Here is a 27,475-nt window from a genome sequence, read left to right on the forward strand (position 1 = left end):
ACAAGTTGAAAGGTTACAGGAAAAGAAAAAAAGTATGGTAGGGATTATCTCTTTTAAGGTGGTTATAGTATGAAAGCACGGTCTTTTTAGCTATATATAGCACGGGCCAAATTTTGGAAATGGCTATGGCCGATTTGGTGGCTGCAGTCTTGTCGGGCACAGTCAATAATGGTTGGATACCAATTGTAAAGGTGAAACTTCGAAGGTGGCCTGGGCCAGATTCTGGAAATGGTCATGTCCAACTTTATAGGGTCGAGGATGGTCAATGCAATTAGGAACTGATCGCTTTTGATGCAAATTGGCCAGAATCAACATTCGAGGGTTTGTAAACCGTGCGTAATCCGAACCAAAATTTGGAGGTCACCATCGGTGTTCGCCATAATCGAATTATGTTGTACGTTCATTCTGGTCCGAAATCTGCCGAGGTCAATCTACTGGGGTGAGTGGACCAATTTTGAGGGTGGGCCCGGTCAAATTTGGAGGTCACTTTCTTGTTTACCATAGTCATATTAAATTGGGCAGAATTTTGCCCAAATCAGTCGAGATCAAAGTAGCCATGCATTTCTGACCTCCTCAAACAGCCTACCCAATTAGAGCAATGGCTCACAAAAAGAAATATCGGACAAGATTCTTGGTCTGTGGTGTGAGCCTATGACTTCTTTCGCAATAAGAAACGTTACAAAATGTAGTTACACAATGGTTTCTTCGAACTTCATTAGCCTGATATTATTAGCTATGCACGGCTAGCCTGGCTCGTTCACATTACTTTGGACCAAGAAGCAGCTAACCCGTGAAATCGTTTGTGACGCAAAGGAAGAACTATGGAGCCACCGCAATACAAGCCAACGAGAACAAGTGTTCGATTAACCTGCATTAATCGCCATAGTCAAAATATTCGCGTAACAAAAAACAACAGAATTGCTCTACATCAGGGGTTCTCGAACTTTTTTGCTTGGAGGAACCCCAAAAGCCTTCAAATAGTTCCAGGGAACCTCTGCCCCCCCCCTCCCCATCAGAGCCAGTCTCATATCAGCTGCCGGGTCAAGACTGCTCCTGTGCTTGTTCTTCAGATAGGCGAGGGCTGAAAATGCCTGTTCACATGCATATGTAGTTGCAAAGGGAAGCAAAATGTCCACTGCCCTTTCAAAGAGGCATGGAAACAGCGGAGCAGTCCCCATCCAAAATTTCACCAAGCCTTCACCATTAAATTTTTCTTTGAGAGCAGTGCTTGCCCTGAGCTCTGAGGATTCTCGCGGAACACAAGAAAACAGCCCGCGGAACCCAGTTTGAGAACCCCTGCTCTACATCATCAGCTCACCAAGAAGCTTATTCATTATTAGTAATACACAGGCAATTCAAGTCCGCTAGGATCTAATTAGCGACTTGTGCCCATTACTCACTCGATCACTTCAGATCATTCTTTTTTAACCTCTGAGCGAGAATTCATTTGATTTCATAGGAACTATCTAGGTCGGATTCAGCGCTACTCAGATCATAATCTGAATATGAGTCCGGACTCATGACTCATACCACTGTCACACGGGCATTTCGAAGGCCCTCGAAGCGACTGCCTATCGACTCGAAGGCCTTCGAAAGCTGCTACACGGGCGTTTCAAATGACCATTGAGTCGATAGTCTATCGAGTCAGCGGAGCAGCCCAGAACTCTATCGAGATCTCGAAGGCCCTCGAACGTGCGCAAGGTTGCTAGCGCTGACCCAAGGAGCGTCACACACACCGTGCACAGCGCGTTTACAATACAAAAACATGAACAAGCGTTATTTTATATCTTTAATTTGCGCGGTAAAATATTAATATCCGTAATAATTTGAAAAAAAAAACATCGCTCTTTTTAAAGCAAATAATTTATGCACTCTCTACCCCTGTAACATGTAGAAATGCAAACGCAATAAAAAGCACAGCCGTATAAACGCCAGCGAGTTAAAAAAAACACACACACACACATTTGTCTTTGAATAACAACTAAACACCTGCAGTTACTAAAAAAAGGTAACAGTTACATCTTATTTTGCATTTATAGATAGGTTTTAGTTCTTTAAGCAAAACCGAAAGCAATGATACTGGCGCCACAAACGTTTGGCGCCAAACACCATAACTATTTCAATAGACTTCGAGTTTTGCCGTGTAGCAGCGGCACAATTCCTTCGAGTCCGATCGCGATTGAAAATCTCGAAGGCTATCGACTCAATCGCCTTTGAAAATGACCGTGTGACTAGGGTATCAGATCATGATCTAAATGTGAGTCTGGACTCACGACTCAGATCACGATCTGAGTGTGAGTCCGGGCTCACTCACGACTCAGATCATAATCGGAGTGTGAGTCCGGACTCACTCACGACTCAGATCATTGTATGAGTGTGAGCCTGAGTGAGCCCGAGTGAATCGACTAATGAGTGAGTCCGCCAACCTATGCAACTTTGTAATTAAATCAAAATTACATTTCCTAGTCAGACGTATCGTTCGTCGTCGCATTGTTTTAATGCGTAGCATTACTCGGCTGGCGAGCATCGTGTACAGATGTGTAGTGTCCGCAGTAGCTGTATAGCTGTTATATTTTAGCTACAATACCAGGATTCTTATATCAATGGAAAGTTTATATAGAGTATGATTTCACTAATGTTATTGTAGGTACTAATTAAGAAAAGTTAATTTGTTGATCAATTAAAAATTGAACTGCAGGCTATAGCATCAAGTCATATATCGTTGGATAGCTTACGTCGAGTATAATTGCTCTTGACTATGGGCAAGTCTTAATTAATTGCTGTTACAGTAAACGCTCGTTAATTCGACTCCCGTTAATTTGGAAAATCGGATAATTCGACCTTCACGCCTGGTCCCCAGAATTATGTATAGGAGTCTATGGGACGAAACTCTCGTTAATTCGGACGGATTTGACCGCACAACGGATAATTCGGACAACTTCGGGCAGCTACCGAGGCTCGAAAACAAAAATAAGACGAACGCGGCGCAATAGCGATACCGAAAAAGCAGCATCGCCATGGACATCAATTAATCAACTTGGCTCGACTTGTGGCTGAATGGGCGCTTTTTCTTGTTTTTTCACGAGTTGACGTTACTGGCGGTGCCATTTTGTCGTTTTGCTGCTGTTGGTGCGCTACGCTGTTGTATTGAAGACTGCTCGCTTTAGTGCGGCTCATTGCTTCTCTGTTGTGCGCTGGTATCACCGCACTCGCCCCCGATGGCAACACCGGCGAAACGGCCGAAGAGCTACGAGGCCAAGGACTTGGCTACCAAAGTGGAAATTTTGCGGGTCCTTAAGAATGGGCTCTCCCGACAAGAAGCAATGAAAAAATATGACGTTAAAAGGAGTACTTTAAGCGCATATGAAAATGAAGAACAGATTCTTCAGGCGTTTGAAAGCGAGAAGTTCCAAGCGTCAAGAAAGCGTCTGCGAACAGCAGCTCATCCGGAGTTGGAAGAAGCCTTGCTTCGGTGGGTGGTCAACTCGCGTGATGCGTGACACAGTGGCTTCGTTTTGCCTGAGCCCTGCAATGACACAGTGGCAGAAGTGTCGCCAGATGACAATGCAGATGACTGCCCGGATTTCGGAGGTGTGCTGCCGGATGCGGTGACACTCGCCGATTACATCAGCATTGATGACGGCGTTGCTACAGCCGGCTCTCTGACTGAGGAAGAAATTGTCCGGGACGTACTGCACGGCAAAGATTCGGAGGAGGAAGAGGGGCTACGAGAAGAGCAGCCTCGGCCCCCTCGCACTGTGAAGGAAGCAGCAGAGGCCCTCGTTGTGTTAGAGGAATTTTGTTGGGGCACTGCAGATGGCATGCGCGCTGCTGAGCACCTGGAAGGACTGAGGAACATAGTATCCGCGCGGGTTTCTGCGGGAAAGCAGACAAGCATCTGTGATTACTTTAAGTAATAAAGGTATGTTGAGATAAAATCGTGCATGTTTTTTTTTTTTTTGTTCTCTCGATAATTCGGACATTCGGTTAATTCGGACATATCTTACGGTCCCTAGAAGTCCGAATTAACGAGCTTTTACTGTATTTAATTAACTGCAGTTAAAAACTGAACTTCAGGCTGTAGCATCAAGTCATATCATTAGAGACCTTATATCTGGTATGATTGCAATACACTAATTTATGTTCTTTGTTAATAGCCATTAATTAATTAAATGTGATTAACACTTGAACTTTATGCTACAACGTCAAGTCATATATCACAGGACGATTGCAATGCACAAACTGTTGGTCTTTGCTAATAGCTGTTGATTAGTTAATTGTGATTAACAATTGAACTTTAGTCTACACCATCAAGTTGTATATCATGGGATGTCTTATGTCGAGTACAATTCCAGTACACTAATTGCGGGTCTTAGTTAATAGCCATTAATTAATTGTGATTAACGTTTGAACTATAGGCTACCTTAAGTCATCGCGGGATAGCTTATATCGAGTGTGATTGCAGCATTCATTGCCGATATTTGTCGATAACCTCAACTAATTGTGGTTAACAAATATACAAGTCATGAGTCATGCTTAAAGGGAAGCTGAAACGGTTTTAAAATTGCATGAAATTCGGTAGTTGATAAAAAGGGGTTTTGTTAATCATTTGTTAAATTTTGTTAATATTTTTCCAATTCTGACGATAAGAAAAGCAGGAATCGCTTGTTAAAAACTCGCCGCAGTCACGCCCTCGTCGCTGGCGGGGGCGGGGCGTTGAAACTGGGGAACAGGCGGATGTGACGTCAATTTCGGGATGCTAGGCCGGCCGGGCGTTTTACACTCTTGCTTCGCTCCGTCCCGCGCTTTAGGGATCTACAAGTGAGTGCAATCTGCTGCTGATGCCATCTGTTTTCTCCAGTTCTATCATTCTGTGCTGAAGGTTCCGCGTGTTCAAAGATCCCGTGACGTCAACCAGCAGATATGCAGCTGTTGCGGAGTGGCACTCCACGCGGTTCGATGCACTTAGACTAGTGAGCCGCTTTTGCTCAATTGTAAAATAAACGTCGTTCAATGTTCGAAAATTGTTTTCTCGTGTCATTAGAAAACAAACATTCTTGTGAGTGTGTGAAGCAACTGGCGGCTATCAGACCGGCTTTCTGTTGTGCGAACATTGGTGGTCCAGGCGGCATGGTGCGTAATTTCTCCCAGGGGATAAGAAATTTTTGGCTCTGTGGGCCTCTGTCATAAAAAGGAAAAAAATTTTTGCCTTTAAAATCAGCTGTGATTTGCATGCGGATGACGATAATCAAATCTTGGCAGCGATTGCAGCCATTTGGGATTCCAATTAAATCAGCAGAACTGAAGTCCGCGGCGGTTCTGTCGTCGTTCCCGCACCTAATTAGGTTAATACAGCTGTTGCACGGCTGGCTTCACTGTCACGCTTAACTGAGATACCGAACTTAAAATGCGATTCGCGGCTCACTGTTATTTCACAGCTTGCCGCCGTTCTCGGCTACGTCAACAATTACCAATTAGGTATAGCAAGCAAAATGCATATGATCGGTAGAACGAAGCTGCATTTGCAATAGTCATTTATAACGCAATTTCTGGAGTGCCTTGCTGCTCGCGCGGCAACAGCACGCTCAAGCATCGTCCGAACGCAGCACTGCCTCCACATCCTACGCCGGCCACGTCTTCCGCAAGCTGTTCGTGGATCCCTTGTGCTAGCGTCAAGAAAGTGTGCTCAAATATATTGCTGTCTTAAAATAATAAGCCCAGGAATAACGGATTGCCAAAAATTAACCCTTATTGAAGCTCGCTGACCCGTACCGAGATGCTGGTAGAATAACTGCAATACAAGCAAGTTTCTCCTTACAGTATGCTACTTTGTCAAGTGCTGAGACATGATATGTGCATGTGACTAAGAGTCATGAATATTGATTATGACTACCAGTCAGGATTACATCTAATGGTTTTGCAGACTACAAATCTTGCAGTATGCTACTTTGTGAAATGCTTAGTCATGCTATCTTGCATTATGGCTGCGAGTCACGATTCAGTATGACGGAACTTCCCCTTTGTCCAAGTTTTCATTTTTGCAGTTATTTCAATAAATTGATTAATATAAGTTTATTAATAAGCATCATCAAGCATCCGCTTTTCATCCTGAGCGTTTTGACACCTTTGAAACCCCATTACCAATTTTCATTTTTACAATTTCAATTAATTAATCAATTACTCAATTTTCTTAATTAGCCTCACAAAGCATTGACTTTTCATTCTGAACATTTTGACACCTTTCAACGTCATTTTCGTGCAATTCTTCATTTTAGTTATTTCTATTAATTAATTGATCAATTGTATGCTTTAAATTTTCTTAATCAGCATCTACTAGCATTGCCTTTACATTCCGAGGAATTTGGTACCCTTGAACCCCTTTTTTCCCATTCGTTTTTTCAATTATTTTAATTGATTATTGACCAAGTACTTTTTCAAATTCTCTCATAAATCAAATTCTCTCATCAGAGAATCAATCAGCGTCACCAAGCATTGGCTTTATATTGTGAGCATTTTAACGCCTTTGAAACCCCCTTTTCTAGCTTTTCAAAAAAAAATTTTTCATTTAATTCACCAAATAATTTCAATTTCTTCCTCGTCACCTATGACCACCAATCACTCATCAATCACTAGAACCACAAATTATGATGATACGATTTTTTTACGCTGCCACCGATCACTTCTGACGCGTTGCAGACGCACCGCGTGTCGGAATACCGCTGCAACTATTGCGCCGATGGCTTTTGGTTCAAACGAGCTGTATAAGCTATCTTTTAATATTCACCGCAGTGCGCAACTAAAATTTATCGCAGTAAGCAATAAAGAAAAAGTCACGCCGCCGCAATGTACGAGCGCCAACCCTCCCCTGCATACAGAGCGCCCAGACATAGCCCGACCGCGCTGGTTCATTTGGGGACCAAAATGGCCCTGCTAGCTCAACTGGCAACTCAAATGCTAGGTCAACTGGTCTTTAGTGGGCGGCGGCAAGTACCCCTTCAAAGGCTGGCACCACCCTAAGCTGGGCGCAACATGTAGGCTCCCTAGTTTGGTCCTTCTTTGTCTAGGCGTCGAAAATCTGTTGTTCTGCTTGCGTTTTCTTTGTTGCCAGTACTCTGAGAGATCGGTGTACAGGATTAGGGTCACAAGGGTTTCTTTTGATAAGGCACCATCTACAGTGATCAGCGAGATTCCCCCCAGCTGATATGGATCCCGCTGCCAAGCTATGCTCTCTGAGCCTTTCATTTAAGCATCGACCTGATTGTCCAATACAGTAGAACCTCGGTGATATGAATCTCACGGGGTCGCGGAAAACTTCGTATCATCCGAACATTCGTATCATCAAAACGAACGAAAATAAGTATGTAGAAGCATAGGAAAGGCAGTCGCGCATATCTGTTTACGTCCGAGAAGGTTTATTACGGTTGCGCTGTTACAGCTCGACAGGTGATCGTGACGTAGCCGACGCGCGAGCTGCGTGCCTCCGCGGACTTGCGCGGCGCTGTAGACTGCTCGCGATGTGTACAGCGCGACTAGCGGTCGCGAAGTCTACGATGTGCGGCCCGTGCGCGATCGCCGCGTGCGCCGCCGACTACTATACTCACGGTCGTGTGGCGCTGAAAACCTTTCGTGGCGTGGAAAACGATCGCGACGCCGGCGATGTGCGGTCGGCCTGCCTCTGCACACTTCTCGCTGCGCATACAGCATGACTGGAGATGGCGACATGCGGGCCGCGCGGCGCCGCAAACTGCTTGCGGATCGCAATCGTAGAGCCAGCGATATCCGGTCTATGCGCACCCGTTGCGTCTACTGCCGCCAGCTACAGCGGTTGTGACGTTTGCAGTTTGTGGGCCACCCACTGCTGAAAGCTTTTCGCGACGTGAGCGCAGCAGAAAATATTGACATCGGCGAGGTGCGGACCATGCGTCACTGCAAACTGCTCGTGATGCGTACATACAGCGCGGCTGGCGATCGCGGAGTCAACGATGTGCAGGCAGTGCATTGTGCTCAAGGTTGCGGTCGCAGTTCGTGCGTTCGTATCATCCGTATTGGTGCGGGAGAGGTTGACCATCCAAAATTTTGCACATTATACACAATGCACTCTGGTCGGGGAATTTCGCGAATTCGTATCGTCTCTCGAAATTCGTATCAACCGGTTTCGTATCACCGAGATGTTACTGTATATGTCTTGCCACAATTGAGTGGGATTTCGTAAATGACGTCAACGTTGCACGGAAGGAACTGCGTCGTTTGGTGGTTTTTAGCACCGATTGGCTGCCTTGCCGCACCGTTCACAAGAGGGCACAGGTGCACAAGCTTTCAATACAAGTTCGATGCTACAGTTCTTTGCCAACTTTTTTTAAAGGGAGACACTGGTCTTAAAACAAATTTTTTTATTATTAGAGTTATCACAATTAAATACGGTGTGTATATGTATTTCTTCCTGCTGTTTTCAAAAATATAATTTGTTTTACTATATCTCAAATATTTCTCATACTATGGAAACATAATGGATGCCTAATTAGGTCATTTCTTACGGGTGATTAAGACACTTTCCCTCAATATTATTTGGCTCTGATTAAAATGTAGCTGTAGCCAAAGACCTGCCATGTGGAGCTATGCTATTTATATTATCACGAGGTACGTTACCGTATAAAAATGTCCAGTTATGCCGATTCCCTATAATTTTTAAATATAATTAGCTGACATTACTCCCCCCCAAATTTCATATGTTCAACCTAGCAACATAAAAATAGCATAGCTCCACAGTTCAGTTCTTCCTGAATGCAACGGTGTAAGACTTATTAAAATTGTACCACAAGAACGTAATGAAAAGTTCCGTAAGGCTAGTCATGTTGGCAAAAGATGAAGTTGAGAAAATCGCATTTGAAGTTTTGACTCTGACTGCAGAAAATTTTGGGAGGAGTCTTCAAGTGCAGATTTTATTTCAGTGTTCCCTATCTGTCCCCCTGCAAAACAAAACAAAAAGTGTCTTATAAAGTGTCTTATTCCATCCAATGAAACATTTCCTAAAAATTTTGAAGATGTGTACATGACAAAATTGTAATATATATATATATATATATATATATATATATATATATATATATATATATATATATATATATATATATATATATATAAAAAGGTAAACCCATAACTTTATATATATATTGTAAAACAGGTATTCGGCTCTGATATGTTCAGCGCCTGATGCTCTGAAGAGAACGACAACGAAGCTCTCTCTCCGACGCTCGGGCGTGCGCTTACAGAAGTGCAACGACTGATCGCAGAACGCTCCATTGACTGTTGACGGCGTAGCGCCCTGTTCAAGGACTCCTATTACAATATATATAAGTTATGGGTTTACCTTTTTTTTTGTTTAAATTTCAACGAGAGCGCGGGGCTAGGATGTCCAGCTCCAAGGATAATATCTTGAGCCTTGCAAACGGTTTCTTGAGGGAAATAGTGGTCCCGTGCCAAGGGGGCCTGTGGCAAACAGTTGGGTGGCCCTGAAAAGCTCCGTTGTGACGCTCATGCGATTGACCGCTTGCATCTTCGCGATCTCGCCGCAGGTTCCGCGCTAATAAAGTTGTTAGCACTTTCATGTCCACAATCGCGAACTCTGTACTGGCATCGCATTACGCGCTGAGGCCGCGGTGAAACTCGCCTTGGGTAGCCGACTTTCCCGACAAAACGGACTTTGCGCCGACCGCTCAACACAGTGCGTCGGTTCCACCGTGGAGTAGTATGCAGCGGCGGCATCAGTGTATCGTGATCTGGGATGCAGTTCGCACTGTAATTTGAACCCGTGGTGTCGTCGTAACGCAAGTCCCGACAGTACGCTTGCGACCGGCGCCTTCTGGCTTTTTTTCCACGCCTGTTTCTTACGGCTTCCAAAGGCTCGTTGCGTGCATGGTTACAATCTACCGTTTTCCAGCATCTCGATCGCAAGGGAAAAAAAACAATTGGCACAAAACGGTGCGTCGAGAAACGCGAGCGCAAACGCAGACGCACGCGAAGAGGCAGCCACGGCGGCGAACGCAAAACAAAGAAAAAAAAAATGACGCGCGGGTCACGCCAGCCAATAGAAGACGTGGAACGGCCAATCAGAGACCATAAACGGCCTTCGGAAAACCGGCGCTCGCAGCCATATCGCTTGAGTGACACCATTTTGAGATAGCACAAATTGCGCACAAAGAAAACAGCTTCAAACCAAGCCCGAGATGGTGGCGATCGGGTGGCTGGAACACCCGCGGCATGCGCGGGAATTTCGAACAAATTTTCTCTTCTCAGGGGGGGGGGAAGGGGGGGGGGGGGCATTTCGAGGCTGCCATGATGTTTTGAAAACCAATTTTATCGCATTTCCTGACCGACTTCAGTGTTAATAATTTGAGTGCAGGTGCTCGAAAGGTTACACCTTCACAAAAATGGGTGTTTTTCAAAATCGATTTTTTGACCATTTTTGAACGTTCTAAGACCCGCGTCTCCCCTTAAGGGGGGACACTGGTCTTAAAACTATTTTCCTTATTTACCAATCAAAATTGATGCAACTTGGTGGGTTTGTGTAGTTTTTTGTGCAGATTCCAAAACTGCAATCATTTCTTTTGTGATCCAATTATTTCATGAGATAATTACACCAATTAGTCTAATTCTTACAAGAACAATTACAAAATGACCACTGAAGAAAAACTTCAGATGAACAAACACATTGCTGGACACTAGAAAGAATGAGGAACACAATGTTGCAAGCAGTTTTTTGATTAAGCAATTATTTCTTGTTTTATTGCATAACAAAGTTCAAAGTTCAAAATATAGCATATTATGGTCACAAAAAAAAGCCATTTTAAAAATTCTGAACAAGAAATTAAACAATCTACTTGCAACATTGTGTGCTTCACATATTTGGCTTCATGCTGAAAAAGAAATTATTACTCTATCTGTAATAGGTGCCGAGATTTTAAGACCGCAAAACTGCAAGTGGTCGACAATGCATGTTTTGAGAAAAGAGCAAAAAAGAAAGAGGGGAATATTTAACAGACATTCACTGGTGCAATGCTCACATTTACAATTTAAAATGGCCAGAAACCTCCAGGAGCGTAGTCTCTTTGCTTTCCAACGTCCGAGTGTCGCCTCTTTCATTTTAATTTGCAGCTGCAGCACATTCAGTCGTCACTTTTTCGACTGCGCGAGTCACATGCAGGCAGCTTTTTTTTTTTTTTTTTTACGTCGTTTTGCTACGTCCTCGCATCAAGACCGCGGTGAGGAACGTTTATTGCGGAAAAGAAATGTAATTTAGAGCTGTTTGCTGCTTCCCAGTGCTCTGCATTGCACTGGAAGCAAGTGCATTCACTAAGGACTATGAACGAGGTCCGATCGGCGCACACGCGCGGCGAGCTCTACGAAGACGACATGTCCCGCAGTTTACGCATTGGAGGATAAGTTTGACGCCGATTTCTTATCCCCGGTCACTTTTTTAAATGCCAATGTCGCCGCCGTATGTTTTACGCTTCGCCAATCTCGTCAAACTGTTATCTGACGATCGTGAACTCCGCCTCGCCAAGCGGACTGTCCGCCGCGCTGCCGCCATCGTCACGAAAACAATCCGTCTACCGCTTCGTTGCTGGAGTTGGCGCGAGTCCAAGCTTTTTCTGTTTTGAGCTTATCTTTCTGCTCATCTGCGGCCTGCGATATCACCGTCGCGGCGGGTGCGACCGCTGGCAGTAGCAGTCTCCCGTGCTGGGGAACGTGCTAGGCCTACCTCAGGTTCGTACACACGATCGTTCGGCGCACGACTTTCGTCGGCCTGAGCGCGTACAGCCGGGGCAGGGCGTCACTTGAGATGATTAATCAACTATTTTTTTTTTTTTTTTTTTTTTTCACTTTTTTCACGAATTCTTGCCGTGAACGCACCTCGCGGTTCGGAACCAAGCGCGGCCGGCGTCACGTCTCCGCCGTCTCCCCGCGGCTCGGGCGCGCTGAGCAGACGCCGTCAGCCAGCTCCACCAATGCGGTGACACCTTATCGTCACGTACACCCCGAAAGCCAATGGGATTGCAAATGCCACGTTTTCTTTTTTGCTATTTTTTATGCGACCAATCAGCAAATGTAAACAGCAGAGGCGGCAATTTGAAGACGAAAGGCGGCTCTTTCGAATGAGACCAAGATGGCTACGGTGCCGCGCACAGAATGGGAGCTACGCTTCGTGGAAAATGGTTGTTTCGGGGGTCGTTTTCGGCCCAAATTTGGGCGACCTCGATTATATAAATTGGCATTGTGACTAAAATACCGACCCTAGAGATGAAAAACTTAGCAGATAGGTAGATAAAGAGCTACTGATTTCGCAAATCACATTTTCTAAAAAGTGATTTTTTTCGCGATTTTTTGGTCCAAAAGACCCGTGTCCCCCCTTAAATAGTGTGACACGTTGGGCACATACGGCATAGCCACAAGTCGAGTTCGTCGATGGGGATCTTCGCGGTTTTGTCGTCGCCCAGTTCTCACTTCTCTCAGTAGCCTTTCAACCATTTCTCTGGGCGAAGTTTTTGCAATGCCATGCTTTCAGGGATGCAGTGCTAGCAAGACTTATTTAGAGCAGTGCGGATGGCATTCATGTTGATGCCTTAGCTTAGAATATGCCGATTGGTAGCTGAGAATTTCTTTTTTTGTCCTCAGCTGATACAACCAGCAAACACGCGCCCTTTCAAATTTTATGCATATATCGAGGAACTGCAACCTAACGTCACTTGGCATTTCAGTTGTGAAGGTTAAACCCTGGCTACTGCAACACATCAAGCACATTTCCTACCATATCTTTCCTATTGTCAAACTTTTCTTGGTTCATTACCATGAGGTAGTTGTCAACACATCTAAATATGCGTTTCATTTGTCACTGTTCATCCGCACAACAATACGTTGGTCACAATAGGCTAAGAAGACGTCACTGAGTGCTGGGGCGATGCAGGAACCAGTGCATATGCCATCCTTCTGAACATATTCTGCACCTTCATGCTTTACAACAGTCAATGAAAAAGTGAAATGAAACCAGGTTTAAAAGGATTGACATGCCAATAGCATTCTGAAAAGCAATTGGGGTACCACTTTCAATGCGGAAAGCGGTCGTGATTTCGCCCTGTGGCATTGAAGATTGGAACTTCGAGCACGCTTAAACCACAGGAAAAGTGCCTTCTCGAGGTCCTCATGCTCGGCCAGACGCATCCTTTTCCTATCGGGGGCGAAAGCGCCGCTGTTGTATGCTTTTTCAATCTTGTCACGATCCTTCACAATCCTTGAAAGCGTGCACTTTGGGATGCCATGCCTTTTCGCGATAGCAGTTTTCGACTCCTTGGCACACTTCACATCATCAAGAGTTTTCATTTTGGCTTTTAAAGACAACGCATTATGGGGACGCTTTCTAGCAACTTCTTCCATACTACACGCCGGAAAGAAGTCACGAAACACAGTCACGGAACAGAGCAAAATGGCGCCCACACAACAAAAAACAAGGCGTGCAAGGTACTGGATTGGATTGGATTCTGGATATCGACATCAACAAAGACGACTCATGCACAGTTTCGGTTTCGTTTATCCAGGTTTCAAGCAAAATGGGGTTTCGATTGTCGAGCGCGACTCTGCACAGATTGTGTATGAAACCAATTACTTTTTTTGAAATTGTTCCATTTAAGAGGTGTTTTCGTTTACGCGGGTTTCGTTTAGCGTGTCCACTGTATCCGGGTTTGACTGTATATTTAATGCTGTTTTTACTGAATAATTAGCTTACAACATTATTGTCTCCAAGTGGGACATGCATGTCCTTTCATGCCTTCTTATCCCCTTCAGGCACGAATTAAATTTTCTGAAAGGAAAAATTTTTCCTTGTGTTATTCATGATCAGTACACCAGACAGAAGTCAAGTGCAAGAAGTTACGCCAAAATTTTCATATTTGAGCCCATTTTATTTGCGTCCACGCTTGTGGACATGGCGCCTCAAAGCTCCTACATGAGTGCAAACACTACAACATTTTCTTGTATTCTCTACTAAGTATGAGGAATGAATAAATGTTTTACTCTGAAAATACCTAAAGTACAGAAGAGTAGCCACTTGTTCAAGGCTTATGAAATAGATAAAAACAGTCATTCTGTGACGACAGGCAAAGAAAAATTCCGCATTTGCGGCAGCGAACGTGGCTCTTCGAAGTGCAGCCCTGGCGTCTGCATCGTTGTGCGTTTGGTATGCTCATAACCTGGGGCCAGTGGTTGGTGCCATCATAGCGCGTTGTGCTTGTTGGCAATGGCTCTGCATTGTGAGGCTTCTTTTTGATCTCCTGTGGACCTTCGTTGCTCGGTCGGCCTCGCTTCTTTGGGGGTGCTTTGTTGCAGGCGACTAAGCCACATCACTCTGAAATGCGAGCAAATCTAATGTGCTTTTTTTTCGACAGTTGCATATTGTTTGAATCTCGGATGTACTCCAACCAACTGTTGCAAAGAGCAAATGAAACAAAATGCGATATTACTCGCACCGGCCACTTCCTTGTTCTTGTGCGCAGTGGGTAGAGGGACATCAAAAAATCCATCTTGTCGACGCCTCCCATGTACTTGTTGTACTCGAGGATGACTTGAGGGCATTCATTGTCGATGTGTGATTTAGAAGACTCGCTCCACCTTCGTACAGTGCCTGCTTCGCCTAAGCCCACGGCGGTTGAAGCCATGTTCACAATATCGGTGTCATGCCAGCGCACAAGAACAATGTCGCCATTTTCTGAAACCTTCTCATCAGAACTTCCCCTTCCTTCCTTCTTTAATTCTTTCTCAGTTTTCATAGAGCCACGTCAATGGTTTCTTACTCGAGCGAGCGCGCGTGCCTCATTTTCTTGTTCCTTGTCCTCGTTTTTCTCGTGCGCACAGAACGGTGTCTCGTAACAATATTTTCGGCACTAAGGCGCCGTGTCCACGTTTGTGGACGCGCAATTCTGAGAGCCCATCGAAGCATTCCTTCTTTGCCTACGGTAATGAAATCCAGCATGCCCCTTCTACATTACCTTACTGGCATATTTCACATGACAAATTCCGTTTTTCACGACCATTTGGAAAGAGAGCATGCGAAAATAAGATCAACTTACTCGCCCCGCCGTAAAACGTGGAGACGTCCATCTTGACTTCTTGTTTACAAACACATTTCGATGTACCTGCAACAGATGGCGCCACATACTTGACAGGGAGGGGCCAGTTGTTTTGTGCGCCAAATTCAAAGGTGGGAACACGCCTTGCGAGCAAGCTACGACGACATTTGGGTCGCGTCCACATATGTGGACGCAGCGCCTGAAGGGGATATATATCAGATGACTGCGGCGGAGTAGTTTTTCTTTGCCAACCAGAATCGCTTAAATTTTTGCCGCAAATAATATCTTCCGCTTGTTGCCCAACGGCTGCTTGTTGCACGGGTGTTCCGTTTTTCCTGTCCCTTCTTTGCCAACAAAGTGTTTGGAACTTGTGTGAAAGGCTGCCAAGGCAAAACACTTTCGTTGGTGCTCGAAATTCAGAGGCCGCTCGTTTTCGCCCAATTGAAATAGTTGCTACTCGAACAGCGGTACACGTGCATACCACTGCTGTTAATCCTCTTCATCATTGTCAACTGGATTATACCCACTGCAGGGCAAAGGCTTCTCCCATATTACTCTAACTAACCCGGTCCTGTGCTTGCTGCGTCCACTTGACCCCGGTGAACTTCTTAAAGCTCAACTGCCCATCTAACCTTCTGACGCCCCTGTTACGCTTTCCTTCCCTTGGAATCCAAATTGTCATCCTTAGCGACCATTGATTATCCTCTCTTCGTACTACATGCCCCGCCCATGCCTTTTTGTTTTCCACTAGAGTGTCGTTTGCATGAGTTATTTCTCTGACCCACTCTGCCTGGTTCCTATTTCTTAAAGTTACACCTACCATTTTCCGTTCCATAGCCCTCTGCGTTGTCGTCAACCTAAGTATAACCCTTTTGTTAGCCTCCACGTTTGAGACCCATAGGTGAGTACATGTAAGGTACAGCAGTTACAAACTTTCCTCTCGAGTGGTACCGATAAGCTGCTAGTCATCATCTGCGAACACTTACCAAATGTGCTCCATCTAATCTCATTCTTCTGGTTATTTCCCTTTCATGGTCCAGATCTGCAATTACTACGTGTCCTAGACACTATACATACTCGCCTAACACTTCCAGTGTTTCGCTGCCGATTGTAAACTCTTGTTCCTTCCCGAACCTGCTGAACATGAACTTAGTCTTCTGCATATTAATTTTTAAGTCTACCTTTCTTCTTCTCCTATTAAAGTATCAATAATTCTTTGCAATTCATCCCTTGAGTTACTTAGCAAGACAATGTCATCAGTGAATCGCAGATTACTGAGGTATTCTCCATCTACCCTTATCCCTAACTGCTCCCATTCCAAGTCTCTGAATACTTCCTCTAAACAAGCTGTGAGTAGTACTGGGGAGATCGTGTCTCCTTGCCTTACGCCTCTCCTTCTGGGGATATTATTACTTTCTTTATGCAAAGCTATGGTTGCTGTGCAGCCATGTAGATATCTTCCACTACTGTCGCATTATATGCAGCCTGATTTCGCTATGCCTGCATGACTGCGAAGGTTTCGACTGAGTCAAATGCTTTTTCGTAATCAGTGCATGCTGTATATAGGGGTTGGTGTGGTGGTTCACCGCATCCGTCAAAAAAGACACCACTGAACACACTCAGACAGATGCCTTTATAACGAGGACGTCACCTCTCCTTAACCGGGGGACTAGAGCACAACCATTCCAGTGGCGACGCGAGAAATGTCTGACGAGGAACAACTCCAGAGTACAGCGTTCGAACTTTTGGCCTAGTGCGCAGGCGCGTTCACAGTGTCTCGTGCCACTCGCGGATCGAAGTCGGCGCTGAGAACAAGCGGAGACGCTGGTCCGGAGCACAGCTGGCCAGGGTTCCACAGGTCATGCAGTCGAAGGAGCATGCGGGCCGACGGCGAACCGAAGTCATCACTTCCTTGGAGCTTGCCGAGAGGATGAACAGCGATATGGCGGACCGAAGCCGTCACATCGCTTCATCGCTGCACACAACACCAAGGCAACGCCCGCGGTGTTCGAACCGTAGCACCTGTCACGCTAACACCACCAAGCGCACACCACGTCGTTTTTATAGCCACACGTGCCGCTGCAGCCGTGCCGCCGCCACAGTTGGTTATATTTAGAGCTTTTTTATCACCTGGTTGATAGTGTGGATATGATCGATACTAGTGTATCCTTTCCGAAAACCTGCTTGACCCTTTGAATGATAAGTCCAAGGTTGCCCTGATTCTATTAATGATTACCTTAGTAAATACCTTGCACGTAACAAATAGTAAGCTGATTGGTCTATAATTTTTCAAGTAATTTGCATCCTCTTTCTCAGGAACAAAGATAATGTTTGCGTTCTTCGATGATTCCGGTACCGTCGATATCACCATCCATTACATATACAGGGAGGCCAGCTTTTCTAGCACAATATCCTCGCCGTTCTTAACAAATCTGTTTGGTTTGGTTTGCGGGGTTTAACTCTTTTGTTACCACATCACTGTAATTCGATCACCGATGATTGAAAAACTCGAAAGTTCAAATTTCGCGTCGCCAGCTTCGTAACGGTTTTGCTGCAGCATCTAGTTTGTACTTGAAACACTATATTTTTGTTTTCTGCATGGTTTGTATTTTTTTCCGCATGGAGACTATTTTTCAAACGGCTTTGAAGTTGAGCTTACGGTGTGGAACGCTCCCAACTTGGCATCAACTTCGGGAACTGCGCTCGCTCGCATAAAAACTGTTTCAGGCAAATTTATTTGCCGCTGGAGCAGAGTTTTTGGATGCTGTTAACAGCAGCAGCTTAGAAGATGCTGTTGCATTCTTGGATTTTGATTTCAATATTGAATCTTTGCAACAACAGCGCAGAATGTTGGCGGCTGAGTACGCATATGTTTCGATTCCTGCCTCTTATTTGTTTGTTCTTCCTGCACTCGAGGGAAATATGTTGATATTTTTCTCATCTGTGGTGCAACAAAAGTCTTTCCGCAAAGGAGGATTTTGTTTTGGCCGAGTGTAACTCCGGGCGTCGACCTTAGATGGACACTCCTTACCAGGCCCTCTGGCTGCTCCGTCAGTACAGTCGAACCCGGATATATCGAACTCGAAGGGGATCGCGAAATAGTTCGATATATCGATAATTCGATATACAGAAATCGGCTTGTGACGGCACTTACGATGCGAAAAAACGATACCGTATTTGTTGCGTAATCAACCCATTCGCATCATGAACCCACCCTTTACTTTTGCACTCGAGAATTTGAAAAAAAAAAAAAAAAAAAAAAAAAAAAAGCATTAAGGCCAGCTCGCTCACATGCAAGCGACTGAGCGATCTTGGCGACGAGCAGCAGCGACAGAGTGAAAATTTTCAAACTTGTTGGAACTGCGTCCCTCTCGCCGCTCGAGCCACCGCGGCAGCTCAAAACAAGGTTTCTGTGTCGCCGCGGCGGCAGAAATCGCGAACATTTTCGCTTGCATGTCGATGGCGCGCGTCAGTCCCTTTCGGTCGTCTCATCCACAGCTCATTGGCAGCGTGCTAAGATGCTGCGCAGCGATAACGTTAGGGCGCGTTTATCTTTTGATAGCTCCTGCGGTGGCGGGGAGCGAACTTGGCAGAGTGCCCATGATGGCTTGATTGCACAAGCCTGGTTCGATTTATCACGCCGCGCGCGCTTGGGGCGGGCGTCATGATCGCAGCAGCTGACCGCGTGCTTTCGCTGATTCATACATGCAAGGATAAACGATTAAAAAAAAAAATAATATTAACGGCACCGCAAAAAAAACAAATTCCTGCTGCTTGTTATTGTCCGCAGCCGCTATATCTTACGCTACACCGCGTGTACAGCACAACAATAAGAAAGAATGACTCTCGCAAAAAAAACAAAAAAACAAAAACAAAACAGAGCTGCCGCTTCTTAACATTCGCAGGCGCGATAGCCACGTCAGCCGCCGCGCCGCCGCACGCACAGGGTTCGCAACACACACTGGAGAAAGCGTCCGACGTCTGTCTGAAAACGGGCTGAGCTGGCTTGGCGCATGCGTTGCGCGTGCTGAAGGAGAGAGATAGCTCGGCAAAAGAATGGGCACACCCACGCAAACGTCATGTGTTGGACCGCGCACCTTTGGTGAATGGGCGCAGCGCTGCCCAGAATAGCCGTCGCCGAATTGTTCCTTCTCATTCCTTCCGCGCATGGCTTGAAAACGTCATGCGGCAAACTGCCAAGGGTGATGCGATTGTCATTGGGGAAGGCACACTTTCAAGTGCGTGGTCCGGAGGTCGATATATCGAACGACCGGTGAAATTGAGTTCGATATATGACGCGGCTTTCCTATACTTTTGCATGGAATTTTCAAGGGGATATTTCGTGAGTTCGATATAACCAAAATTCGATATATCCGGGTTCGATATAACCAGGTTCGACTGTATAAGGTTTGCCAATGCAGATTGCATACCAAACCTGTTTATGCAATTTCTGTAAGCAGAATCAGTTTTTGATGTTTGGCTACATCAAACAACCCTGAGGCAGTTTTTGTAATTGTTAGCCTTTTATTTGGGTGGCCATAAAAGCCTTTCTGTCACAGAGGAATTGTGTATCGCGGTTGGTGCATACTTGAGTATTGTATCTGACTGTAGAATGCTCATTTATGTATTTTGCATACTCTTTGGTGGCTCGTGTATCAGTTATGTCAAAAGAAATCTCCGCCAGGTCTATGTTGAATAGACAATTTTCTTGGAAACGCACTTCTTGCTGTGGCTGTAGGTGGAAAGTGTATGCACAAGAAAAAACAGTGAAATTTAATATAAATCAGTCCTGTACTGAAAATCGTAAGCACAGGCATGTCAGAAGTTGGTGATCAAAATGCTTGGAGCTTATCATGAGGCTTCCCAATCAACAGTGCAACACTTTTGTTGCCGTGGGTGAAATAGCGGGAGTTCCCAATCTGCTAGTTTTTGGTGTTACTGCCTCCTCCGCTCTGAACGTCGTATAGAGCTCTGCGTATTGGCCAATGAAAATCACATCATGGTTGCGCCATTATCTGTGACCACTTTGTGTCTGCTGTAAGAGGTACCTCCTTGTGTTGGTAGGAGCACGATGGCCACGTGTATAGTATATTGCAAGCCACACTTTGTCTGAAACAATTGAGAGTGTTTTGACCTTATCAACCTGCATGCCAAAGGTGCCTTTTCATGCACAGTTTTTTCTTAAAGGGACTCTAAACATTCAATGTTTTTCGACACAGTCTCGAGTGGTCGACTCAGCAGTAGAAAAAATTTACTGATAAATTTCAGACCAGGGCATGTGGCCGTTTTTATGTGGTTCAAAGCTGGAAGCCGTGAGTAGCGACCACAATGACAATTTCATGTCTGCAAAAAGGATGCACCAAAAACTAAAATAATTTCACCCGGCAGACAGTAATTAGACATTTTTAGGACACAGTAGCGTCAAGTGTAGTTTCTACATCCAAGGGTTTTATTGATTTATCATCATACCCACAGTACCATTGTCTGGCATTACAGTGGGGGATTTGAAAAAGAAAAAAAAGTGTGCAAATTCCACCGAGCGTGCAGGTGGCTACAAAAAAAGATAACATTGAGACAGAAAGAACACGAAATTGTTTTACACAAAAACGGTCACAGCATAGACACAATTGATTCATTTGATAATAGGGACACCACTTTCTCGGGCAGCTTGTTCCGAAATCGTTTTGGGGAAAAAATACATTTTGAGTATTATTTAAGTGAATGATCTCTCTGTAAAGACACATAATCAGGGTTGACTATATATTTTTTTCTGTCTATTCCAGTTCTTGAATGAAATATATTATGAAATAATTTTAAACGCAGAACTTTCCTAAGTGTGTCCCAACCCAAAGCTTTTTTCGTGCTCGTTACACTAAAATATTGCCCATAGTTATTCAAAACGAACGGCCAAATTCTGAACTCTTTCTAGCTTTTGAATATCAGTCAAGAGTTTTGGGTCCCAGACTGTGCAAGCATACTCAAGTATGCTTCTAACATTTGTGTTATACAGCAGTTCTTTTGTCTTTAACGGAAAAAGTTTAGCGTTGCGTCGCAGGAAGTGGAAAACACAACTGGCTTTGGCAGTAACGAAATCCCTGTGATGATGCCAAGACATTGCACTGGTTAAATATACACCAAGATATTTAAATTCCAACACTGAAATCAGTCTACTATTTTTATTATAAGTGAAATTATGGGAACCTTCTTTTTAGTGAAACACATATGTACCGATTTTTGAAATTAACATGCATTCCCCGATTCTCACACCACTGGGCTACTTTACACAAGTCCTGTTTTAATGTATTGCAGTCACTTTGCAGACAGCCTGCAAATATAAAGAAATGCATTTAGAACTTTCCAACCAAATGGTTGCCAATTACATAAGAATGGGAAGGTCAATAAATGTCCCAGTCAGGACATAGAGACCATCGCAAAGGAGTTATACGTGGACCAATGTTTCAGCCTGCTCAAAACCGCATTATTTGCACAAATAAGAGAGCTGCGACATGCCTGTTCCACAAATACTCGAATGCAGCGAAGGGTACTAACTAAAAACTGGAGTGCCAGCTTACGCTTTAAGGCTGCACAAAGAGTTGAAGTGTTAAGAAATGCAATTAGAGCTTTCCAACGTTGCCAATTACATACAAATGGGAATAGACATAATAGCTGCTTGTACACTTAACAGTGTTGTAGTGCATTATGGTATTGCTTTCATCCTTCATGTGTCTCTGGAACAGGTGAGATAAAAATAAATATTTAGCGGCCGAATATCACATGGCGATTCATGTGCAACAGGGCCTTCTGCACAGGACTTGCATTCATCCCCTGTTGCAATGCATGCAGACCAGGTACTGTTTTTGGCAGGGTCAGTGTCATGGTCATCTGTTTCAAGTGAACGGTTTTGCATGTTCCCTTTTTCTGTGTTTTATAGTTTTAGAAAAATCAGTAAGCTGAGCAGCTGAGTTATGTCATTTTAGTCTTCGCTAGTTTTGTTGTAAACACTACTCTATATAACTGCTATCACACGTCAGACACAAACCCGAAATTTTGTGATGGACATAACCATAATTCATGCGCATTTTGCCGACTTTTAGTCTGAACATTTTGTATATATAAGAACATGTGATTTTGGTATTTTTGCTAACTGGAAAGTTACTATTGACTCACTCAAAATTCACTGACTTCAGATTTCAAGTTTCCCAAATGTTTTGGGATGCATCGACAGGATATACATTGAAACGAGGTGCCCTGCTGGGAAGATAGCTTCTACCTATGTAAATAGGCACCACAAAAAGTCATATGGCGTTGCAGGCCATCTGCAGTGTTTCTTGGTCCCACAGGCATGATGCAGAGACATTGTTTTGCTTTAGGCAAACTGTTTGTGAAAAGAAATTTCATTTAATTGGCGATGCTGCATACCTTGTACTTGTTGACTCAGAGATTATGGGTCCTTGACTTTGGAATGCACAAATTACAACTTTCGCCAGACACGCGTATGCATTCTGTCTTCTAAAAGGCCGTTTCAGGCAGCTCCTGCTTCTGGAGTTCTGGTCCGTGGACAAGGCGACATTGTTTATTCTTGCCTGTTGCGTGCTACACAATATGTGCATTGAAGCAGGTGATGATAGTGAGGACTACGAGGACCACTCTGCTACAAATGCCAGCAGGCCAGACCCTACAGCAATGCTGGCCTCCATAGACACTAGAACGAACAGGATATTGAAACAGCTAGGGGAGCAAAAACGAAAACAAATTGTTTTGTACCTCCAGACTATTCAGTGAGCTAACAACTGAGACAGAGTTTGCCTTTTTTAATGAAGCTGTGTAGCTCTATAAAAAAGATTAATGCAAGTGTAGCACATAACTGTGGAACCAAAGTCATATTTCATTTCCCGAGTGAGCTTGCCGGTATCCTTCCCGCCTTGCTCCCCTACTTTTATTGTTCCACCTGAACAATTGTCATTCCTTCCCTGAGCGCTAAGGTTGTCATCATCATTTAAGGTGGAATATTAGTTCTGGAAACAGATCTTTAATTCTTTTACTTTCCTTCTTACCACTTGTTACAATCCTTTCTCTCAATTTTTGTGTGTGAGTTGTATACAAACGATATTCAAATAAATCTTGTTTGCCTTACTTTGGATCGCTGACATTTCTTTGCTGCCAGCAGCAGGTGAACACAATAAAATACAGCATGCATGAACATTGACAAATTGGGACTGTTAATACCAAGAGCAGAATTCAAGGAGTGTCTGACGAATAGTCAGTTCCTATTGTATGATTTATAACACAGTGATGTTTACTGCACAATGATGCAGCCAAACTCAGGAATCAAACAAAAAAGATTGCACAAGAGGTAAGACTGAAAGGTGCACTAAGTACTCATCCTGTCGATCTTTCCTCTGTGTGTTGTCCCAAATGCAATTTTGCTTTGAAACCAAGAATGGGTCACATTATAAGCTTGAAGAAGGCGTTGAAACTTGTGGCTCATTTCGTGGTCCTTGTGTCGTCGCTCCCGTTCTTCTTGGTGGATCTTCCACATCATTTCAGGGATGCTCAATTTTGATGGAACGCTGTCATTCTCTACATCTCCCTGGCCCTCGCAACAGCCGAAGCTGTCATCAATTGATTTAATCTTTGCCAATTCATCGTCGTCTGGAATTTGAATCGGTGCTCATCCTGATGTGCCGTTGTGTTTCTTTCCTTCGGATCGCGTTTTTTCTAATGGTCTTGAATCTGTTATGGCATTGTTTGCCGTTGTGTTTCTTTCCTTCGGATCGCCTTTTGTAATGGTCTTGAATCTGTTGTGGCATTGTTCTCCTGTTTTGAGATGCCTGTCTCTACGTGTTTGTCAAGACCTACTTCAGCCCACGTGACCTTTTTATTTTGGAACCTCTTCATGGGGGGCCCCGCTAAGATATTCATAATATTTGTCCAGGAGGACTTTTGTCTCCTCTTCAGTCCATTCACTCGAAACAAGCTGGCCTGAAATCTTGATGCCCTGGTCATTTCTTTCATTGCCACCTGCTATAAGGAGATAAATTAAGGCAGGTCTGTTAATGTTTACAAATGGTTCACTGCCAGAAGCAGAATTCATCCAAGAAATAACAGTAATGACCAGGGAATGATATGAATGCGACACTATTGGTGCATTGTATTGTTTTCGGCGAGACAAATTTTGTGGCAATGCCCATTTCCTCTGAATTTGTGTAAAAAGCCTGCTGCCTACTGAAGACTAAAAAAAAAGTACTTGCCAGGGTCGGTAGTCAAAGTGGTAAGCCTTGAGGGTCCTGCCACTGGAGTCTGGGCATCGGCTTTTGCATACCGGCCTGCCTCACTGTCGATGGAGTCCACTAGCGCCCGAGACTTTGGCAGATCTATAAAGTGCCGCAGATGTCTGCGAAATAATGACCATGGAACGATATGAATGTGACAATAGACGATACATAACTGTGACTGAAATATGATTGCATTATTCCTTTCTGCGATACGCGTTTCGTGATGATCCACACTTTGCCTACATTAGCCTACACAGCTGCCTACTTAATAAAAAAAAAAAAAATAGTTGTTGCTTACCTTTGGTTAACCCTAGTTGAATTGCGATAGCAATGGTGGAAGCTTCTTTTGCCTGGTACATTATTCCTCCATCACGCCCTATTAGCGCAAGGTGCTACATTATTGGGGACACTTAAGCTTATCTTTTAAGAGTATGACGCGAAAGCGTAAGCTACCAGCTCACATATAAATGAGAAGGGTTCAACGCTGCTGAACCGAATATGGAGCGAAAGCATTAGCCTACCATTGACCGAGCGTTCTTCGTCTTCTTTGCGGCTGTTCAAGGTCAAACGTGGCCCTTCCCAGGATGATGCGACAGGCCGAAACCTGGTGCAGTATTGCTATTGCAAGAAAAAACATACCAGGGCCGGTAGTCGTGGTGGTAAGCCTCGAGGGCCCTGCCATTGAACTCCGGGCGTCGGCTTTCATAGGACGGCTAGCTGCCCCACTGGTGATCGACGCCACCAGCGCCCGAAGCTTTGGTGGATCTGTAAAGCATTGCAGCAGATTTTGTAGACGGAATTACTCATGCCATGATCAGCTGGCAGCTGAGTGCAGAAACATACTAGGGGTAGGACTACGCTAAAAATGTTTGGCTGCCTGCATACCCAAAACAAGTACTTACTCGCCATGACTTCATTCATTTCTTCTGTAGACATCATTACATGACGTCTCTGGCTGTTGATTATAACCTCCATTGCTTCTTTCTCAATGATGTCCGCGGAGCACGCAGCTTGGCGACATTGCAGCAGTTGCAGCAGAAGCACGTGTGATTGTTGACAATCATATGCGCGCGCCAGAAGAAAGGTGGCGCTGCATGCATCATCATCCTCGTTAGCATCCCGCAGGGGGCATTTTGTCCTCGATGTTGACCCTTCTCGGGGCGCTATTGCCGCGATGCACAGGGAACCGCGCCGCTGGCTTTGGGGCGCACCCGGTGCGGGGTGATCGAGGATGCTAATAAATAAGCCCACGTCAAGCTGCCCCTTGACCTTGGCCGCTCCTCTGGACTCTCCCCGCGACGGTGGACCTACGGTGAACACTTCCTCTATGGTTTTGGGAGAAGCCAGCAAACTTAACTCCGAGGGGCATTAAAAACGGGTCAGTGTGTTTCTGCGTCAATCTCCTCATTTTCACAGCTGGTCTTCTTTCCTGCGCGGTGGTGATGGAGAACCACACTACGGTTCAAATAGAAAGAGGTGCGAGACAAGGAACTGTGGAGCATGGGTTCATTGACTCGCCATAGCTATTGGTGCCTGCTATCAAGAGTACCATATTTATTAGAGTAGCCCCCCCAGTTTTTCCACTAAAGAAAAAATAATTTTTTCTTGCTGTGTTCCTCTGTTACGCTCCTTCATTATTGCAGCTCTCAGCACATTTATTCGCAGCGTGCCAAGATGCAGTACAGCTCATCACAATTATAGCTTGGCAGAATGCCTTGACACGAGTGCCTGCGGTGGCCATTACCATCGAGATCTGGATGGGCGGTAAATGCCAGCAAATGAAGCTGAGATCTGTCCCCTCGCCACTTGGCTCACACCCAGTTTCATTTGTATCCGCCTATCCACTGTCATTGCATTTCATTGCAGGGGAAGATGCCTTGTTAAACTGTCGGTGGTCCACCCAGTTGCGAAAGCCTGGTTCTCACGCTTGGCCATGGCGCGATTGGAGAAAGCATGATAGCAGCAAACGCCTTTTCATGTGAACGATGCCAGCATCGAGGGCCTGCTTTCGTTGACGACTGATAAGTGTAGGGATGGACGACTCGCAAAATCTCAACTTCTTGCCTTTCTTTTTTTATTTTTTTATTTTTAAGTGGGCTCATTATGCGAGTAAATACATAAGGGTAAGACAAAATGGCAGCGATAATGTGGCAATTTTTTTTAATAGATTTTGACCTCCGACCAAGACATTTTGGTCGGTGTTAGACATTGTCTTTATGGAGCGCGTGACAGTAGCACGGCAGAGTTGGAATAATTGGGCATGTCCGGAAAATCGGTCGGCAACTGTAGCAGTTACAAACGAATTTTGTTAACAGGATTTAGCTGTTTTTTGATACCCCTAACAATATGTGCCGAAGCGAAGCAGAAACGAGCGTGATCATCAAGTTTTATATGCGAGAGCGCTTATCGTCTGTGTGCTTGTCTGCTTATGGCTTTGATTGGTGCAAACTTGTAACGTTATTCCAAAAGTGAGTAGTTATTTGGCATTCTAAGTTGTTCATTACAAAGGCGGGAACACAAAAATAGCGTTCTTGAGGTATATGCATGGCAGGGGATACGTCGGAACAGCCTAGGTTTTTTTCAAGAATGCATTGGTCGCCAATGTGCTTCTAAACAATGTTTCAAAATTGACAAAAAATGTGGGGTGAAGCTGTATTATGAAATCTGAGGACAGATGTGAGATTAACCCAGCGAAATTTGCTGCTTTCAGACGCCAGATCATCAGAATTATCTCTGTGCTCATGGTGCAGTTCCTGCTCTCACTGCGTTGCTCTGTTCTCCAGCATACAAGGTAAGGGATGGAGTTTGAAATATGAGAGCACATAATAACTGCTCTTATCTCTTCAGGTGCAGCTTCCCACACTGCGTTGTTTGACGCACATGTGCTACCAGAACCCAAAGGTGTCGCAGGCACTGGCGACATGTGAGTGTTTTTTTGTCTTTTTACGCACTTCTGGCATCATTTATTTTGGGTAGTGTTTTGCAGCATCATTTATACAGGCAGGTAAGGAAAATACAGACCGTATAACATTGCAAGATATGGCGACAGCAGTGACTTTAATGGTGTAGGCCCGTAAGCATTGG

The 27,475-nt window shown here is 44.7% G+C and overlaps 1 protein-coding gene and 1 pseudogene across 5 annotated transcripts in view; both read left to right on the forward strand.

Annotated features, from left to right (window-relative positions):
* LOC146206939 (armadillo repeat-containing protein 8-like) overlaps positions 1-27,475 on the forward strand; it is a 104,150-nt gene that overhangs the window by 9,285 nt on the left and 67,390 nt on the right. For all 5 annotated transcript variants that reach the window (XM_084601518.1, XM_084602257.1, XM_084603014.1 and 2 more), the window contains 2 exons: positions 27,102-27,182; positions 27,239-27,314. In XM_084601518.1, the coding sequence (XP_084457644.1) occupies positions 27,102-27,182; positions 27,239-27,314 (157 nt within the window). The remainder of the gene's footprint in view (positions 1-27,101; positions 27,183-27,238; positions 27,315-27,475) is intronic.
* On the forward strand, positions 18,133-23,163 carry LOC146206940 (uncharacterized; annotated as a pseudogene).

Source organism: Amblyomma maculatum, chromosome 1 (assembly GCF_055883805.1).
Source record: "Amblyomma maculatum isolate TAMU_Amacu chromosome 1, ASM5588380v1, whole genome shotgun sequence".
Classification (NCBI taxonomy): domain Eukaryota; kingdom Metazoa; phylum Arthropoda; class Arachnida; order Ixodida; family Ixodidae; genus Amblyomma; species Amblyomma maculatum.